This window comes from Pogoniulus pusillus, chromosome 12, assembly GCF_015220805.1.
Source record: "Pogoniulus pusillus isolate bPogPus1 chromosome 12, bPogPus1.pri, whole genome shotgun sequence".
NCBI lineage: Eukaryota > Metazoa > Chordata > Aves > Piciformes > Lybiidae > Pogoniulus > Pogoniulus pusillus.
This window is the reverse complement of record NC_087275.1, coordinates 32,290,854-32,310,505: the sequence shown is the minus strand read 5'-3', so window position 1 is coordinate 32,310,505 and position 19,652 is coordinate 32,290,854. Positions and strand designations below refer to the sequence as shown.

Genomic DNA, 19,652 nt, shown 5'->3' with positions numbered 1-19,652 from the left:
GCCCCGGGCGGGGGTCTAGCTGCCGGGGCGCCATGCCCGCGGCTCGCCGCCGTCCCACTGCGCGCCGGGCAGCCGCGCTCCGCGCATGCGCACCGCCTCAGGCGGCCGGGGCGGGCCGCAAGGGGCCGCGGCAGCGGCGCAGGCACCGTCACGTCCGGGCGCGGCTCAGCTGGCGGCGGCGGCGCAGGCACCGTCACGTCCGGGCGCGGCTCAGCGGGCGGCAGCGGCGCAGGCACCGTCACGTCCGGGCGCGGCTCAGCGGGCGGCAGCGGCGCAGGCGCCGTCACGTCCGGGCGCGGCTCGGTTGGCCGCAGCGGCGCAGGCGCCGTCACGTCCGGGCGCGGCTCGGCTGGCCGCAGCGGCGCAGGCACCGTCACGTCCGGGCGCGGCTCGGCTGGCGGCAGCGGCGCAGGCGCCGTCACGTCCGGGCGCGGCTCGGCTGGCCGCAGCGGCGCAGGCACCGTCACGTCCGGGCGCGGCTCGGTTGGCCGCAGCGCAGCGGGGCGGGGCGGGGAGGGCGGCTGGCGGTCGCGGCAGAGGCGGTGTCTGAAGGAGACTTGAGGACGGGGCCCTGCGCCAGGCGCTGCCGCCCCTCCCCGCTCCATGCGCAAGATGTTGCTGGCGGCGCTTTCGCGGGTGCTGCAGGGCCCGGCCGCCGCCGCCGCCGCCGGGAGGACGGTGAGTGCGGCCCTTCCCCGCCTGTCCGGAGGGTGGGCGGCCGCGGGCCCCGGGGGGCGCGGAGGGGCAGCGCGGGGCCGGCAGTGGGCAGCGGCTGCGGGGGCGGCAGCAGGGCCGAGCTGCGGGGCTGGGCCCGGTTGTACGGCTCTGTGCCTGGGAAGAGCGTGGCACAGACCCTCCTAGAAGCTGTGCTGAAGTGCGGGGAGGATGTGGAGGTGATTCAAGGCAGGCAGCAGGGCTGCACAAGGGCAAGTCACAGAATCACAGCAGGTGAGGGGCTGGAAGGGACCTCCAAAGCTCAGCCAGTCCAACCCCTGCCAGAGCAGCAGCACCCAGAGCAGCTCACACAGGAACACATTCAGGCAGCTCTTGAGTATCTCCAGAGAAGGAGACTTCACAGTCCCCCTGGGCAGCCTGTGCCAGGGCTCTGGCACCCTCACAGGGAAAAAATTCCTCCTCATGTTTAAATGACACTTCCTATGCCTCAGTTTCTACCCAGTGCCCCTTGGCCTGGCACTGGCATCACCCAGCAGAGCCTGGCTCCAGCCTGCTGGCACTCACCCTGCACACATTGATAACCATTGCTGAGGTCACCTCTCAGGCTCCTCCAGGCTAAAGAGCCCCAGCCCCCTCAGGCTCTCCGTGTAAGAAAAATGTTCCATTCCCTTCAGCATCTCTGTGGCTCTGTGCTGGACTCTCTCCAGCAGTTCTGTGCCCCTCTTGAACTGGGGTGCCCAGAACTGGGCACAGTACTCCAGATGTGGCCTCAGCAGGGCAGAGCAGAGGGGCAGGAGAACCTCTCTGCACCTACTCACCACAGCCCTTCTAATCCAGCCCAGGATGGCATTGCCCCTCCTGCCCCCCAGAGCACATTGCTGGCTCCTGGGCAACCTCCCACCCACCAGCACCCCCAGAGCCTTTTCCCCTTTGCTGCCTTCCAGCAGCTCAGTCCCCAGCCCATCCTGTTCCCTGGGGTTGTTCTTTCCCAGGTGCCAGACTCTGCCCTTGCCTGTGTTGAATGTCATTCAGTTTCTCCCTGGTCAGGTCCTAAACAGAGTGTAGACATTCTCATTCCATGTCAAGTTCAGCCCTCTGACTTCCTCAGCTGCTTCACCTTGATTTGCTCAGCCAGCAGCCTCCTTTCATCTCCTCCTGGATTGCTTTCAAGTTCTGTTATGTTTTTGCAGCAGTTGGTTGTGCTTTATCTTGGCTGTGTGTGAGCATTCTTACCTCCTCATCCTCCTTACTCCACTGCAGTGGCTGTGGCAGTGAGGGAAAGTTAACCCTGCTGACAAAAATAAAACCCAAAAGCAAGATCAGGTCAGTGTTGGAGGATGCTTCCTGCTAAGGGGAAGTCAGATGATTTTTTGCCACTGAGGGTAAATGAATCAATTCCTGCTTGTGTGTTCTGAAGGAGCTCACAGTACCTAAGCATCCACTTCTTGTGGGGAAAGCAGGTGGGCACTGGATTCCTGAGACTGCCACGAGGGCAGAGTGAGCAGAGCATCTTCCTCTGTGTGTTGGAAGTGCACAGCTAAAGTAGGGAAGAACTTCAGCTCACCACCACCATCACCCACGGGGGTGGACCCAGGGAGGTTTATAAGCTGGCTCAGAAAGAGGCTCAGGAGTAATGCTGAGGTACCCTCAGCTGGCACCCAGGCTGGGCTGGAGAGCAGAGGGCAACACAATGCCCTTGGCCGAGGAGACCTCTCTGACCTAAGTTGCTTCGGGAGCTCCCCATCCCATGGTGAGGGACAGCAAGCAGTGTCACCAAGCAGAAGATTTGTAACCTCTCTGACCTAAGTTGCTTCTGGAGCTCCCCATCCCATGGTGGGGGACAGCAAGCAGTGTCACCAAGCAGAAGATTTGTAACCTACCTGACCTAATTTGCTTCTGGAGCTCCCCATCCCATGGTGAGGGACACCAAGCAGCATCACCAAGCAGAAGATTTGCAACCTCTCTGATCTGGTGTAGTTATTTCTGGGGCTGGGGGGGGGGGAGGGCTTTGTCTGTTGTGTTACACTCCAGCACCTACCAACCTGCCAGGAGAGCATTAAGGTTGCAAAGTCCTGCAGTCAGGAAGGGATGGAGGTGACCTTGGGTGGCTTTGATTTGGCTCTTGTGTGCCTGTGTGTGAAGGTGATGCCTGGAGAGCTCAGTTGAGGGGCATCATGTTCAGTACTGAAGATTTGGGTTGGTTTCTCTTCTCATATGCAGCCTTAAGGTGTTGCTTGAGGGGAAAGCTGAAGCCTCACCATAAAACCATGGAATTCCACCGTCTGTGATGGTCTGGAACTTTCTTTGAGGTCTTCAGCAGAGCCCTGCAGCTCCACAGTCAACCTCTGTCACTTGGACTAGACTAAAACTGAGTAGAAGCAGCAAGATGCCTCAGTAGGTGTTTGTTACTAAAGGGGAGTGTAAAAACTGGCTGCCAGAGGAGGAAAGAGTGCCCCTGTCCTGTGTCCCCAGGGCACAGAGTCACAGGATGTTGGGGGTTGTAAGGACCCAAGGAGATCATCGAGTCCAACCCCCTGCCAGAGCAGGACAATCCTATCTAACACAGATCACACAGGAACACATCCAGACAGGGCTGGAAAGGCTCCAGAGAAGGAGACTCCACAGCCTCTCTGGGCAGCCTGTGCCAGGGCTCTGGGACCCTTCCAGTCAAGAAGTTCCCCTTTGTGTTGAGGCAGAACCTCTTTTGCTGCAACTTACACCCATTGCTCCTTGTCCTATCCCAGGGAGCAGTGAGCAGAGCCTGTCCCCCACTCCTGGCAGCCCTCAGATACTTACAAACATTTATCAAATCCCCTCCTCTCCATACTCAGCAGCCCCAGGGCCCTCAGCCTCTCCTCACCAGCCATGCCCTCCAGTCCTCTCATCATCCTCATAGCTCTCTGCTGAACCCTCTCCAGCAGATCCCTGTCCCTCTGCAACTGGGGAGCCCCAAACTGAAAACAGTATTCAAGATGAGGTCTCAGCAGGGCAGAGTAGAGGGGCAGGAGAACCTCCCTTGATCTGTTGGACACATCCTCCTAACACACCCCAGGATCCCATTGGCCTCCTTGGCCAGCAGGGCACACTGCTGTGCCATGGGGAACTTGTTAGCCCCAAGGACCCCCAGGGCCCTCTCCTTGGGGCTGCTCTCCAGCAGAAAACAGCAGTCTCACCACCAGCTCCTGCCTGCTCTCAGCCCCTGCTGGCTTCCTTGATGCTCTGGAAGGCATTTGCTCATTTACAAGTAAAATGTCTATATCAAAATGTTCAAACACAGGGGCCTAAAATTAGCCTCTTGACTGCAGCTCCTTGGCCTGCTCCTGAAATACTTCCATTGCCCTGAAATTCAACACTTGAGTCTGGTTGCAATACCTAAATACTAATTGGTGGTTTTGGATCCTGATGATTCCCAAATAGATAAAATATTTGCCTTGAATTATTCCTATGCATTTCTATATTGCCAAATAAATAGATGTGGTTTTAATCCATGTGGAAGCGGTTTTAATCCATGTGGAAGTGGTTTTAATCCATGTGGAAGTGGTTTTAATCCATGTGGAAGTGGTTTTAATCCACGTGGAAGTGGTTTTAATCCACGTAGAAGTGGTTTTAATCCATGTAGAAGTGGTTTTAATCCATGTAGAAGTGATTTTAATCCATACAGCAGTGGTTTCTGTAGAGCACAGAGGTGGAGTTCCATGAGGCAGAGCTTACCTGTAAGGAAACTTACCTTGCTGTAAGGAAACTACCTCTTGCAGTGTTTTAGTTGGCTAAGCATTTGCTGACTTCTCTGACAGTTTATTGTAGTTACTTACTCTTTTTCTCTTGTTTTCTTCCCCCTCCTTTCCAAATGCTGCTGACCTAGGGAGCTGTTAGTGAGGTAAGGCCTGGATCAACCCTGTCATGGTTTGGAGTTGGGAAATATGTTGGCCATGAATCATAGCCTTTGCACAGACTCCTCAGTGTCACTTCTCTGTTGGATCCAGGTTGGATGAGGCTTGGAGCAGCTGAGTCAAGTTGAGAGGTGCCCCTTGCCTATGGCAGGGAGGTTGGAGTAGGTCTCTGAGGTCCCTTCCAACCTCATCCATTCTGTGATGCTACAAACTCCAAGCTCTTGGATTTTACTTCCATCTCTGGCAGCACTTAGTGCCATGGTCTGGTTGATGGGACAGGGCTGGGTGCTGGGTTGGACTGGACTAGCTTGGAGGTCTCTGCCAGCCTGGTTGATTCTTTGATTCTAAGTCAAGCAGCTTCTCCTCACTGGTGATACTGCTGCCTTCTGGTAAACATTTCTACACTGTTTAAGATCAAACATCTCTAAAAGTTTAAATTTAGAAGCTTAAATATTTGTTCTGCTGATGGGTCAGGAGGGTATCACATGATTGCTAAATCAGCTGTGCAGCAGGGCAGGTAGCCAGGATGGATTGAGTCTTCTTCTCTTTTCAAGCTGTAGACCTATCAATCAGACCTGGGTTGGGTTTTTTTGAGACATTGACCTGGATATTCTTAAAAATTGGAGAGAATGAACCTGCAGCTAAACCCCAGCTACAGGCTGGGGCCAGAGTGGCTGAGAGTAGCCAGGCAGAGAGGGAGCTGGGGGTGGTGGGAGAGAGGAGCTGCAGAGGAGGCAGCAGTGTGCCCAGGTGGGCAGCAGAGCCAATGGCATCCTGGGCTGGCTCAGGAGCAGTGTGGGCAGCAGGACAAGGGAGGTTCTTGTGCCCACCCCTGTGCTCAGCACTGCTGAGGTCACCCCTGGAGTGCTGTGTCCAGTTGTGGGCTCCTCCATTGCAGAGAGCTGCTGAGGTGCTGGAAGGTGTTTGGAGCAGGGCAGCAAGGCTGGGGAGGGGCCTGGAGCACAGCCCTGTGAGGAGAGGCTGAGGGAGCTGGGGGGGTGCAGCCTGCAGCAGAGGAGGCTCAGGGCAGAGCTCATTGCTGCCTGCAGCTGCCTGCAGGGAGGCTGTAGCCAGGTGGGGTTGGGCTCTGCTGCCAGGCAGCCAGCAGCAGAAGAAGGGGACAGAGGCTGAAGCTGTGCCAGGGCAGGTCTAGGCTGGATGTTGTTAGGAAGTTGTCAGAGAGAGTGATTGGCACTGGAATGGGCTGCCCAGGGAGGTGGTGGAGTGGCTGTGGCTGGAGGTGTTGCAGCCAAGCCTGGCTGGGGCACTTAGTGCCATGGTCTGGTTGGTTGGGCAGGGCTGGGTGCTAGGTTGGGCTGTTGGAGCTTGGAGCTCTCTTCCAACCTGTTTGATTCCATGTGCTGGAACCCCCTGGTTGCATTAGCTGTTGGAATTTGGGTGTGAGTTACTTAGTTCAGTGCTGGGCTGCCCCAGAAGACTCACTCCTCACACTCCATGCGTGGAGCGGATGAGGATCGGATCTGATGCTGCACTGAAACTTACAACTGAAGGTGTTCATTAGTTAGTAGCTTGTTTGTGCTCTTTAGGACAGAACAGTGTATTTTAAACACCTTTCTTGCCTCTGTCCTACCATACCCCCCCCCTTTCTGTTGCTCTGTATTTCTTTGATCCCATTGGGTCATTCTGTGCTCCACAACCTCCCTGGATGGGTTCAGGACCAGGTTAGATGAGGCCTTGAGCAACCTGTTCTAGTTGAGGGTGTCCCTGCCTATGGCAAGAGCTTGAAACTGGATGTTCCTTGAGATCCCTTCCAACCTAAACCATTCTATGATTACTTCATTTTGGGAGTTATGCTCAATATTGCTTGAGAACTCACTTTTGCTTGGTGTGCTCATGGCTTGTTTTGTCTCTCTCTTGTTCACAAGGGGTCTCGAGTGCTGGTGGCGTCGCGCAGCTATGCAGACTTTGCAAGTGAAGCTACCTTTGAAGTTAAGGTAAAGCAGCTCCACACTTGATACTCACACTGTGTAAGTGCTTACTCTGGGCTTTAGCACCCCTGGACTTGCCTCCTTATCTTGTCAGTTACAAAAATGCTGCTTTGTGTTTCCAGACTCCTCAGTACCTACCCTGATTTCTAACTGCACCTGTGACTACTGTGCTTGGCAGCAGGTAGTAATGGTCCTTGAGACCTCACTGTGAGTGCTGCATCCAGTTCTGGAGCCTCTGTAGTAATGGTCCTTGAGACCCCACTGTGAGTGCTGCATCCAGTTCTGGAGCCTCTGTAGTAATGGTCCTTGAGACCTCACTGTGAGTGCTGCATCCAGTTCTGGAGCCTCTGTAGTAATGGTCCTTGAGGCCCCACTGTGAGTGCTGCATCCAGTTCTGGAGCCTCTGTAGTAATGGTCCTTGAGACCTCACTGTGAGTACTGCATCCAGTTCTGGAGCCTCTGTAGTAATGGTCCTTGAGGCCCCACTGTGAGTGCTGCATCCAGTTCTGGAGCCTCTGTAGTAATGGTCCTTGAGGCCCCACTGTGAGTACTGCATCCAGTTCTGGAGCCCCTGTCTGAAGAAGAGTATGGAGGTGCTGGAGTGTGCAGAGCAGGGCCAGGAGGATGCTCAGAGGGCTGCAGCTCCTCTCCTGTGAGCGCAGGCTGAGAGAGTTGGGGTTGTTCAGTCTGCAGAGAAGGCTCTGAGCAGACCTTATTGTGGCCTTCCAGTGTCTGAAGGAGGCTACAAGAAAGCTGGGGAGGGACTTTTTAGCGTGTCAGGTGGGGTGGGTGGGACCTTAGAGCTGTGTTCCAATAGCTGAAAGGATCCTGCAGGAAGGCTGCAGAGGGACTTGTGCTGAGGGGGTCTGCAGACAAGCCAGGGGGGAATGGTTTGGAGCTGAGGCAGAGCAGGGGGAGAGTGGAGCTGAGCAAGAAGCTGTTGAGTGTGAGGGTGCTGAGAGCCTGGCCCAGGCTGCCCAGGGAGGCTGTGGCTGCCTCCTTGCTGGGGGTGTTCTGGGCCAGGCTGGATGAGGCCTTGAGCAGCTGAGTGTAGCTGAGAGGTGTCTGTGGGCATGGTGGGGAGGTTGCAGCAGCTGAGCTCTGAGCTCCCTTCCAACCTAAACCATTCTCTGACTCCTGACTGAACAATCTATCCTTATTAAAGCAAAGCTTTGCCCTCCCTCCATGTGGACCCAGCTTACAACCCTTCCCAGCTGTTTTGACCTGCACACTGAGGGTTTGCTGGCTCTCTGTTTTGAAAGGTGCTGCACTCTGAAAAGGGCAGAGCACAAAACCCCCGCAATTGCTGTTCACGGGTATGCTGATTTGCTTTTGTCTTTGCAGCAGTGTGACCTGCACCGCCTGGAGGAAGGTCCCAGCACCACCGCAGTGATGACTCGAGAGGAGGGGCTGCACTACTACAAGACCATGCAGACCATCCGACGCATGGAGCTCAAGTCGGACCAGCTGTACAAGCAGAAGATCATCCGTGGCTTCTGCCACCTCTATGATGGCCAAGTAAGATTGTTAGGGCTTTGCCAGGAGCTCTTCAATTTGCCTTCCTTTAGTCTGGGGATTTCAGTGGAGTAGAGAGGAATCTACAACTGTGTAGTTATGTGCAGTGTCTGGAGCTGTTGCTGGATCATAGAGTCTGTGATTGGGAGAGACCTCCAAGCTCATCCAGTCCAACCTAGCCCCATCCTGTCAACCAGACCATCTGTGATTTAGTTCATTATTTCTCTCAAAGCAATGTCTTGGCACACAGAGGTCTTGGGACAGCAATAGATTCTGTGACTCTCTTTCTTCCTATCTGGGTGGAAGAATTGTAGAATAGAAGCATAGAATCAGGCAGGGTTGGAAGGGAGCACAAGGATCAGGCAGTGCCAACCCCCTGCCATGCCCAGGGACACCCTACCCTAGAGCAGGCTGCACACAGCCTCAGCCATCCCATAGATGGGGCCTCAACCTATGCCAGGGCTCACCACTCTAATGGTGTAGAACTTCTTCCTCACCTCTAGGCTGACTCTCCCCATCTCCAGCTTTGCTTCATTCCCCCCACTCCTGCACTCAGTGCCTCTGTCCATGGCACCAAGCTCATCCAGTCCAACCTTTGGCCCAGCACTGCAGGCTCCACACTAAACCATGTCCCTAAGCACCAGCTCCACACACTGCTTGAATACTCTTGGGGATGGTGACTTCATCCCTGCCCCGAGCAGCCCCTTCCAAGGTTTGAGAAGCCTTCCAGTGAAGAAGTAGGGACATGGGGCAGCTGAAGAGGAGCTGAATGTAAAGAATGAGGAACTGCAGGATCTTAAATTCCTCCCATTTGGAGGTCCACAGTCTCCTCCTCAGGCTTCACTGATGCTTTTTGTTTCAGTGGCTCACAGACTGTGTGCCCACTAAAAGAGCAAGAGCCAGAAGGAACTCTGTGTGCTCAGAGAGGCTTTGCTGCCTGTTCCTTCCTCTCTCACTTTTGAATTGCAGTTAAATGCTTGATTAGGAAAAGTCCACAGGTGTTTTGCAACTTCTGCTTCCCCTCCTGCCAGCTTTTAGTCACAGTCAGATAGGAATTCAGAGCCCAAGGCTCTGCTAGCTCCAGGCCTGCCACTCCTTAGGATGTAGTGTGCTGGGTCTGTGCTCTCCCTGTTTGTTGCTGCTGTGTGATGTAGGAAGCATCACAGCTGGCCCTTGCCACACTGCTGGCTCCTGGCTGCAGCTGTGTGCTTTCCTTCACTGCTGAACTTTTCCTTTGTACCAGGAGGCCTGCTGTGTGGGGCTGGAAGCTGCCATAAAGCCTACAGACCATGTGATAACAGCTTACCGGGTTCATGGCTTCACCTATGCTCGAGGAGTGCCCGTGAGAGAGATCCTTGCTGAGCTTACAGGTCCGTGCTGATTGAGAGCAGGGTTTGCTTGCTGCTGTCCTTGGCTCACCACTTTTCAAACTCAAAATGCTCTTGGTGTGGGAAGTGCACTGAGGCTGCAGGAGCAGCTTAGTGACAGCAGAATAAATCAGTTTGCTTGGTTTGCCTTTCTCCTCCCCCCTCTCCTTGGTTTGCCTTTCTCCTCCCCCTCCCTCCTTGGCTTGCCTTTCTCCTCCCTCCTCTCCTTGGTTTGCCTTTCTCCTCCCTCCTCTCCTTGGTTTGCCTTTCTCCTCCCCCTCCCTCCTTGGCTTGCCTTTCTCCTCCCTCCTCTCCTTGGTTTGCCTTTCTCCTCCCTCCTCTCCTTGGTTTGCCTTTCTCCTCCCCCTCCCTCCTTGGCTTGCCTTTCTCCTCCCTCTCCCTCCTTGGCTTGCCTTTCTCCTCCCTCTCCCTCCTTGGCTTGCCTTTCTCCTCCCTCTCCCTCCTTGGCTTGCCTTTCTCCTCCCTCTCCCTCCTTGGCTTGCCTTTCTCCTCCCTCTCCCTCCTTGGCTTGCCTTTCTCCTCCCCCTCCCTCCTTGGTTTGCCTTTCTCCTCCCTCCTCTCCTTGGTTTGCCTTTCTCCTCCCTCCTCTCCTTGGTTTGCCTTTCTCCTCCCCCTCCCTCCTTGGTTTGCCTTTCTCCTTCCCCCCTGGTTTACATTTTCCTTTTCTCCTTCTCCCTCTTTCTTCCTCCTCTCCACCCTTAACTTGTGGTTCTTGTGCCAGGGCAGACAAGGGTGGATTATTGCAGCTGATTTGGAGCAGTGTTGAGAACTTCCTTGCAGAAAAGGAGTGGATCTACTGCTGCTTACAGGTTCCATATAAGAGCAATAGGAACCATACTGGCTGGTAAAAAACCCAGCCCATAGTTACCAGAAAGAGCTTCTCCACACCAGGACACTGAAACTTGTAGCTTAGTCCTAACATTCTTTTCTTCATCTCATTCTGTAGGTCCTGAACTCTGTTTTCTTTCTCTTTTTCTTCCTAAGCTCAGTTCTTTTGTGAGATGTTTAACTGTAATCCCTTTGGGTTTACAGTCAGGTAGCTACCTGCTGTGTCTTACCTCCTGACAGTGAGATTTGGCTTAGTGTTCCTGACTTTAGGAAGTGAATGCAGAGTGCTTCTCCTCTGAACAAGCTGAAATGAAGTGCTTCTTATTCATCTTTCAGGTCGAAAAGGAGGATGTGCAAAAGGGAAAGGAGGATCCATGCATATGTATACCAAAAACTTCTATGGTGGCAATGGCATCGTTGGTGCTCAGGTATGGGCATGGCTTCTGCTGTAAAGCAGCTGTTGACTGTGGCTCCTGGCCTGGGCCAGCCTTTTCTCTCCTGCTGTGAGCTGTGTGCAGATCCCATTGCTCTGTGGCTGTGATGAAGAGCAGATCGAGATTGGATGTTAGGAGCAAACTCTGCACCAGGAGGGTGCTGGAACACTGGAGCAGCCCAGGGGGTCCCTCCTAAACACAGAATGGGTGATGCTTAGAAGGCAGCTCAGAAAAAGGCAACATTTTGAGTTGGAGAGACCTTAGAGCAGCCTTCTAGCACCTAGAGGGGCTACAAGCAGGCTGCAGAGGGACTGCTGGCAAAGGCCTGCAGGGACAGGACCAGGGCAGTGGTTTGAACTGAGAGCAGAGCAGATTGAGGTTGGCTGTGAGGAACAAGTTCTGCACCAGAAGGCTGCTGCAGCACTGTAACAGGTTGCCCAGGGAGGTGGTTGAGCAACCATCCCTGCAGATAAGATATTCAAGGCCTGAGTAGCCTGATCCAGTGGAACATGTCTCTGCTGGCTGCAGGGATGTTGGACTGGATGACCTTTGGTCCCTTCCAACCCCAACCATTCTGTGTCTTCATTGTTATTTGCTCAACTGCCACAAAGCCAAATCAGTTGGAGAATGTAGCTCAGGTTTGCATTTGGGAACATGTCAACATTTGATGTTTAACATTTAGGGCCACCAAGATGCTCAGAGGGCTGCAGCAGCTCTGCTGTGAGCACAGGCTGAGAGAGTTGGGGCTCTGCAGCCTGGAGAAGAGAAGGCTTGGAGGAGAGCTTGGAGTGGCCTTGCTGTATCTGAAGGGGGCTTAGAGGAAGGCTGGGGAGGGACTATTGACAAGGCCTTGTAATAAGAGGATGAGGAGGAATGGGTTTGAAGTGGCAGAGGGGAGATTGAAACTGGATGTTAGGAAGAAGTTGTTTGCAGTAAGGGTGGTGAGAGACTGGCACAGGTTGAGGGTGCTGAGACACTGGCACAGGTTGAGGGTGGTGAGACCCTGGCACAGGTTTCCCAGGGAGGTTGTGGAGCACAGAATCACCCAGGGTGATCTTTGATCTTTGATCACCCTGGGTGATTCTGTGCTCCACAACCTCCCTGGAGGGGTTCAGAACCAGGTTGGATGAAGCTTTGAGCAACCTCTTCCATGCCCCCCTATGGCAAGGGACTGGCAGACCTCTGCCAGTGCCTGCAGCTCTTTACAGCTCACAAGCTGCTTGCCTCTAATTGCTGTAAACATTGTTCTCAAGCTGTGCTTTGTCCTGCTCTCTCTGATAGGTCCCCCTGGGTGCTGGGATTGCACTGGCCTGTAAATACTTTGGGAAGAACGAAGTCTGCCTGACCTTGTACGGGGACGGTGCTGCCAATCAGGTAAATGAGCTCTGGCTGCTCTCTCTCGGAGCAGGGCTGTGCCTGGGGGGTAAGCAGTTTGCCTTCTGGGAGCTGGGTGAGCTCTGCTTTGCCACAGAGGAGCAGGAGGGCACTTTTAACTTTGCCTCTGCAGTACCTGCAGCCCTGGTAATGCTTGGCTGATGTGTCCAGCAGAGCAGCTCATCCCAGTCTGTTCTGCGGGAGGGTAGTGCCCACCTGGTGAATGCAGGGCAGGCTGTGGATGGAGTCTGCCTGGACTGCAGCAAAGCCTTTGACACTGCCTGCCACAAGCAGCTCCTGGCACAGCTGCAGCTCCTGGCTTGCACAGATTCACTCTGGTATGGGTCAAGAACTGGCTGGAGGGCTGGGCCCAGAGAGTGGTGGTGAATGGTGCCACATCCAGCTGGCACCAGTGCTGTGCCCCAGGGATCAGTGCTGGGCACAGTCCTGTTCAGTGTCTTTATTGATGATGTGGAGCAGGGGATTGAGTCCAGCAGCAGTGAGTTTGCAGGTGACACCAAGCTAGGAGCAGCTGTGGGAGGGTAGCCCTGTGTTGCAGGGCTGGGTGCTAGGTTGGGCTGGGGGATCTTGGAGCTCTCTGCCAACCTGCTTGATTTTATGATTGTAACTACCACTGTGGCCTTCTTAGGGGCAGACTTTGACTTGTTTAGGAGGCTGCTCAAGAGGAGTCCTGAAGGGCAAAGGAGTCCCAGGAGGTTGGACACCCTTCAGGAAGGAAATCTTAAGGGCACAGGAGCAGGCTGCCCTCGTGTGCTGTGTGACAAAGTGCTGGCAGGGAACAGCAGCTTGGCTGAGCAGGGAGCTTTGGCTGCAGCTCAGAGGGAACAGGAGAGCTGTCAGCAGGGCTGGGGAGGTTCTTCTCGCCCTCTACTCTGCCCTGCTGAGACCACACCTAGAATCTATCCAGTTTTGGGCTCCGCAGTTCACGAGAGACAGGGATCTGCTGGAGGGAGTTCAATGGAGAGCTGTGAAGATGACTGGGGGAGTTGAACATCTCTGCACTGAAGAGACAAGAGCCCTGGGGCTGCTTAGTCTGGAGAAGAGAAGGCTGAGAGGAGCTCTGAGCAATGTCTGTCTTAATCTGAGGGGTGTATGTTGAAATGAAGGTGCCAGGCTCTTTTCACTGATGCCCAGAAATGAGCCAAGGAACAACAGGCACAGGCTGGAACAGAGCAGGCTGCACCTCAACATAAGGAGCCACTTCTGTATGGTGCAGGTGCCAGAGCCCTGGGGCAGGCTGCCCAGAGGGGTTCTGTAATCTCCTTCTCTGGAGGCTTTCAAAACCCACCTGGATGTGTTCCTGTGTGGCCTGCCCTGGCAGGTGGGGTTGGACTTTATGGAAACAGAAGACTCTGGGGGGACTTTGTAGCTCCTTTCAAAACCTGGAGGGATCCTGCAGGAAGGCCACAGAGGGACTTTACGTAAGGGTGTCTAGAGACAGGACAAAGGGGCATAGTTTGAAGCTGAGGGAGAGCAGGGATAGACTGGAGCTTAGGGAGAAGTTCTTCAGCACAAGGGGGGGTGGGAATCTGGAATAGGTTGCTGGAAGAGAGGAGACTTAGCCTGGAGATGAGAGGGGAATTGCTTACAGGTAGGGTGATGAGACCCTGGAACAGGTTGCCCAGGGCTGTCTCGGACCACTTTTTGTATTACCATGTCTCTTAGCTAGACTTGTGCAACTGAAGTGCTCTCAGCAGAGCCTGAAGGCTGAGCTGCCTGTCTGCATGCCTCCTGCTCTCTCCTGCAGGGCCAGATCTTTGAGACATACAACATGGCTGCCCTCTGGAAGCTGCCCTGCATCTTCATCTGCGAGAACAACCGCTACGGGATGGGCACCTCCGTGGAGAGAGCTGCCGCCAGCACCGACTACTACAAGAGAGGAGACTTCATCCCAGGGCTCAGGGTGAGGACACTCACAGCTGCTGCTTGGGAAGGTGTTCAAGAAAAGCCTGGATGAGGCACTTAGTGCCATGCTCTGGTTGATGGATAGGGCTGGCTGCTAGCCTGGACTGGCTGAGCTTGGAGGTCTCTTCCAGCCTGTGTGGTTCTGTGATGGGAGGGGATGTTTGTGCACACAGCTGCACAGTGCACACATGGGCATGGGGTTGGTTAGAACTCTCCACAGTTACCCAAAGGGAGGTTGGAATGAGGCTGCTGTTGGTCTCCTCTCCCAAGTACCCAGCACCAGGACCAGAGGCAATGGTTGGAGTTGTGCCAGGAGAGGGTTAGGTTGGATGTGAGGAAAAGCTTCTTGAGTGAGAGAGTGCTGAGGGGTTGGAACAGGCTGCCCAGGGAGGGGCTGTGGAGTCACCATCCCTGGAGATGGATGATCACCTGCACGGTTTGGTGGTCATGGTAGCTGGGTTAGGGTTGGACTTGCTGGAAAAGACCTTTCAGATCATCTTTAGTGATTCTATGAGATACATTGATAACTATGAGGCCTGGGGGAGCCTGTTCTAGTGGGAGGTGTCCTTGCCTATGGCAGGGATTGGAACTGGATGATCTTGGAGGCCCTTTCCAACCTAAACCATCCTATGTAAACTACAGCACAGGAAGTTCTGGGCTCCTAGTTCCAGAGGGACAGGGGTCTGCTGGAGTGAGTCCAAAGGAGGGCTCCAAGGATGCTGAAGGGACTGCAGCACTGCCTGGTGAGCAGCCCTGGGGCTGCTTAGTCTGGAGAGGAGAAGGTTGAGAGGGGATCTGAGCAGTGTCTATCAATAGCTGAGGGCTGGGGGGCAGGAAGGGACAGGGACAGCCTCTGCTCACCTGTGCCCTGGCACAGCACAAGGGGCAAGGGATGGAAACTGCAGCACAGGAGGTTCCACCTCAACGTGAGGAAGAACTTCTTTAATGTAAGGGTCCCAGAGCCCTGGCACAGGCTGCCCAGAGAGGCTGTGGAGTCTCCTTCTCTGGAGCCTTTCCAGCCCTGTCTGGATGTGCTTCTGTGCCACCTGCACTGGATTCTGTGCTCCTGCTCTGGCAGGGAGATTGGATTCAATGATCTATGGAGATCCCTTCCAACCCCTGACATCCTGTGAGCCTGTGAAATCCTTCCTTATGTACAGGAAAACTTAAACCTGCCCTCCTGGTGCATTTGTGGAGGTATGGAAGTGGTGAGGTTTGGCATTGTCTGGCCTGAGCTGTGTGGTTTGCCTTCTTCAGGTGGATGGCATGGACATTCTGTGCGTGCGAGAGGCAACCAAGTTTGCAGCTGAGCACTGTAGAGCTGGAAAAGTAAGTCTGCAATCCTCTTTCCTTTCCATAAGAGGCATCCTTAGCCAGATTCTCCTTCACAGTGAGGGTAGTGAGACCCTGGCACAGGTTGCCCAGGGAGGCTGTGGAGCACAGAATCACCCAGTGTGATCATAGATCACACTGGGTGATTCTGTGCTCCACAGCCTCCCTGGAGGTGTTCAAGGGCAGGTTGGATGAGGCCTTGAGCCACCAGTTCTAGTGGGAGGTGTCCCTGCCTATCTTTGAGGTCCCTTCCAAGCTAAACCATTCCATGACCACTGGAAATGATTTGCTATTTCTCCTTTTTCCAGGGCCCTATTCTGATGGAGTTGCAGACCTATCGTTACCATGGCCACAGTATGAGTGACCCTGGAATAAGGTACTTAGACATTTTTGCTTTGCCTTTCCCTCAAAACCTTTAAGTGGTTGATGTTCAAAATCCTAAGACTCTGGTTCAGTGCCCAAACCCACCCTGAGGTGCATCTCAAGGTGGTGGTGTCATTGCTGTGAGCAGCCTGATCCCTCATCTCATCATGGATCCCTAATCCATGGCTGTGTAACACATCTTCCTACTCTCCTCTTTTTCCACGTTTCTACCCTTCTCAAAGTATGATGTCAGAGGTGTTCTGACAGTCAGGTAGTTGATAAGACTGAAGGGCAGGCTGGGCACTATCCAGAGTCTTTATTGATGATCTGGAGCAGGGGATTGAGTGCAGCAGCAGCAAGTTTGCAGATGACATCAAGCTAGGAGCAGGTGTGGAGCTGATGGAGGCTAGGAGAGCCCTGCAGAGGGACCTGGCCAGGCTGGATGGGTGGGCAGAGGCCAATGGGATGAGACTGAACAAGGCCCAGGGCAGGGTTCTGCACTTTGGCCACAACAACCCCAAGCAGCACTGCAGGCTGGGGCCAGAGTGGCTGAGAGCAGCCAGGCAGAGAGGGAGCTGGGGATGCTGGCAGAGAGGAGCTGCAGAGGAGGCAGCAGTGCCCAGGTGGGCAGCAGAGCCAATGGCATCCTGGGCTGGCTCAGCAGCAGTGTGGGCAGCAGGACAAGGGAGGTTCTTCTGCCCACCCCTGTGCTCAGCACTGCTCAGGCCACCCCTGGAGTGCTGTGTCCAGTTCTGGGCTCCTCCATTGCAGAGAGCTGCTGAGGTGCTGGAAGGTGTTTGGAGCAGGGCAGCAAGGCTGGGGAGGGGCCTGGAGCACAGCCCTGTGAGGAGAGGCTGAGGGAGCTGGGGGGGTGCAGCCTGCAGCAGAGGAGGCTCAGGGCAGAGCTCATTGCTGCCTGCAGCTGCCTGCAGGGAGGCTGTAGCCAGGTGGGGTTGGGCTCTGCTGCCAGGCAGCCAGCAGCAGCAGAAGGGGACAGAGGCTGAAGCTGTGCCAGGGCAGGTCTAGGCTGGATGTTGTTAGGAAGTTGTTGTCAGAGAGAGTGATTGGCACTGGAATGGGCTGCCCAGGGAGGTGGTGGAGTGGCTGTGCCTGGAGGTGTTGCAGCCAAGCCTGGCTGGGGCACTGAGTGCCATGGTCTGGTTGGTTGGGCAGGGCTGGGTGCTAGGTTGGGCTGGATGAGCTGTGAGCTCTCTGCCAGCCTGCCTGATTCTGTGATTCATTTTAACCTCAACTCAGTTGCTGCTTCCAGCTCTAAGAAGTGGTTTAGCTGTAGCTAACTGCTGCCTCTTTCTCACTGCATGCCAGACAGCTCTCTGGTCACATTTTCTTCTGCAAATGAGCTGTGTCCAGAGCCTGTCCCCTGTTCAGGGATCCCACTGAAGCAGTTTATGTCTTTGCTTGTCTTCCTCCTAGCTATCGTACTAGAGAAGAGATCCAAGAAGTGAGAAGCAAAAGTGATCCAATTACCTTGCTGAAGGACAGAATGGTCAACAACAACCTTGCCAGCATTGAAGAATTAAAGGTACAGCTTGCAGGTGCTATTTAAAGAGCCTCACACCTAATGATTCTCTCTGGCAAGCACATCCTGGGGCAGTGGGCAGCACTTCCTGTTCTTTGATGTGAAGCTTTAAAGACCTTCATTAAGTTTTGCTGCAGAGCAGCTAAGGTTGCAGGCTGCTGGAAAAGCATTTTGCCTTTGGGTGGTGAGTGCAGCTGAGACCACTAGAACAGGTTGCTCAAGGCCACATCCAACCTGGTCCTGAAACCCTCCAGGGAGGTTGTGGAGCACAGAATCACCCAATGTGATCTTTGATCACATTGGGTGATTCTGTGCTCCACAACCTCCCTGGGAAACCTGTGCCAGTGTCTCACCACCCTCAACCTGTGCCAGTGCCTCACCACCCTCACTGCAAACAACTTCTTCCTCACATTGTTTCTATCTCCCCTCTGCCACTTCAAACCCATTCCTCCTCCTCCTCTCATTCCCAGACCTTGTCACTAGTCCCTCCCCAGCCTTCCTGTAGCCCTCTTCAGATCCTGCAAGGCCACTCCAAGCTCTCCTCCAAGCCTTCTCTTCTGCAGGCTGCACAGCCCCAACTGTTGTGGCCTGTCCTTATAGCAGAGCTGCTGCAGCCCTCTGAGCATCTTGGTGGCCTCCTCTGGACTGGCTCCAGCACTTCCATGTCCTTCTTGTGCTGGGGGCTCCAGAACTGCACACACATCCTTGTGGAGGAGCCAGGAACCCTCTAACACATGGAAGTAATTTCAGCAACTCTGTTTAAAGAGGGAGGAAAGAAAAGACACTGCCACTGTGCGTGTTAGAATCAGAATGGATAATGTAGAGGCTCCATGGACTCATGTTGGGGTTGGAACTAGATGATCCTTGACAATTCTGTGTTCCTCTGGCACTGGTAGGTGCTGGCAGTGTCCAAAAGAGACAAAAGCTGCAGTTTCCCAGGGTGGGAGTTCTTCCAGGGTTTTAATTGGTGTTTCTAGTGCTAAGAGCTAATTCTGACTAACAAACATAGAATGGTTTGGGCGGGAGGGGACCTCCAAAGGTCACATAGTCCAACCCCTCTGCAGTCAGCAGGGACATCCTCTGCTGGATCAGGTTACTCAAACCTGGAAGATCTCCAGGCATGGAGCCTCAACCACCTCCCTGGGCAACCTGTTGCAGTGTGGCAGCAGCTTCCTGCTGCAGAACTTGTTCCTCACAGCCAAGCTCAGGCTGCTCTGCTCTCAGCTCAAACCTCTGCTCTCATCCTGTCCCTGCAGGCCTTTGCCAACAGTCCCTCTGCAGCCTGCCTGCAGCCCCCTTCAGGTGCTAGAAGGCTGCTCTAAGGTCTCCCCAACTCAAAATGTTGCCTTTCTCTGAGCTGCCTTCTGAGCATGATCCATTCTGTGCTTAGGAAATCGACGTGGCAGTAAGGAAGGAGATCGAGGAGGCAGCTCAGTTTGCCACCACCGACCCCGAGCCGCCGCTGGAGGAGTTGGGGAACCACATCTATGCCAACGAGCCACCCTTCGAGGTGCGTGGGCCCAACCAGTGGATCAGGTACAAGTCTGTCAGCTAAAGGACTTGCTCTTGCCACAACTTATTCGTAGGAATAAGTGGATGCAGTTACAGGAAGTACAGTGACTCAGTCCCAACCTTTTAAGCCTTTTTAAAAGCTCTTTCAAAAGCAAAAAAATATGTGTTGGGAAATCCACCTGGGTCTGGACTTCCCTCAGCACAGTGAATGTTGTTTCAGGAGGAGCTGAATGAAGAAAAAGCTGCAGGTTATTATTTAAGTTGCTCTCTGTTTGCTTTTCTGACCTGTCTTTGGAGTGCTCAATGTGTTCTGTACAGTGCAAACACAAATAAACTGTAACAGCCTTTCTCTCATGCTCCAGTTGCTTTCTGTCTCCATCAGAGAAGAGTTTGGGTTGGAAAAAACCTCCAAGACCAAATCCAGGCTTTGCTTGGATGGTGACTCCACCACCTCCCTGGGCAGCCCATTCCAATGCCAATCACTCTCTCTGGGAAGAACTTCCCCAGGGGCCACAGGTTTCTTGAACACCTCCAGGGATGTGGACTCCATCACCTTCCTGGGCAGCCCATTTCAATGCCAATCACTCTCTCTGGGAAGAACTTCCCCAAGGGCCACATGTTTCTTGAACACCTCCAAGGCTGTGGACTCCATCCCCTCCCTGGGCAGCCTGTTCCAATGGATCTGTTTAAGGTCATGAATTAAGTCAAAATAATTAAGAGGGGGTTGAAAAAAGGCTAAACAGGTGAGCACCAAAGTGGCCAGGCTGCAGTTATGCAGGATAAATGATCCCCACCTGCCTGGAGCTTGCAGAGGAGCTGCAGCAGAGTCTGAAGGAGCAGCTCAGTGGGGTGAGGAAGGAAAGGAGTGATGGTGAGGGTGAGTGCTGGAGGTAAGATGTGAGCCAAGTGCTTTATCCTTCTTCACA

The 19,652-nt window shown here is 54.2% G+C and overlaps 1 protein-coding gene across 2 annotated transcripts; it reads left to right on the top strand.

Annotated features, from left to right (window-relative positions):
* Window positions 1-450: 450 nt before the first annotated feature.
* Window positions 451-19,075, top strand: PDHA1 (pyruvate dehydrogenase E1 subunit alpha 1). Of its 2 annotated transcripts, XM_064152055.1 has the most exons (12): window positions 451-678; window positions 4,538-4,552; window positions 6,452-6,520; window positions 7,859-8,032; window positions 9,273-9,399; window positions 10,582-10,673; window positions 11,961-12,053; window positions 13,822-13,977; window positions 15,237-15,308; window positions 15,620-15,687; window positions 17,109-17,217; window positions 18,605-19,075. In XM_064152055.1, exons 1-12 carry the CDS (start codon window positions 604-606, stop codon window positions 18,767-18,769), a joined length of 1,215 nt encoding a protein of 404 aa, XP_064008125.1. In that variant the 5' UTR covers window positions 451-603; the 3' UTR covers window positions 18,770-19,075. The 2 variants fall into 2 exon arrangements, with proteins under 2 accessions (XP_064008125.1, XP_064008126.1); XM_064152056.1 differs by lacking the exon at window positions 4,538-4,552 and having other exon boundaries at window positions 452-678.
* The last annotated feature ends 577 nt before the right edge of the window (window positions 19,076-19,652 follow it).

Bases quoted from the DNA above. Each gene is read 5' to 3' on its own strand.
- PDHA1 (XM_064152055.1), top strand. From the start codon at position 604: ATGCGCAAGATGTTGCTGGCGGCGCTTTCGCGGGTGCTGCAGGGCCCG. The intron at 8,033-9,272 runs GTAAGATTGTTA...CCTTTGTACCAG, and splicing joins GCCACCTCTATGATGGCCAA to GAGGCCTGCTGTGTGGGGCT. The intron at 13,978-15,236 runs GTGAGGACACTC...TGCCTTCTTCAG, and splicing joins ACTTCATCCCAGGGCTCAGG to GTGGATGGCATGGACATTCT.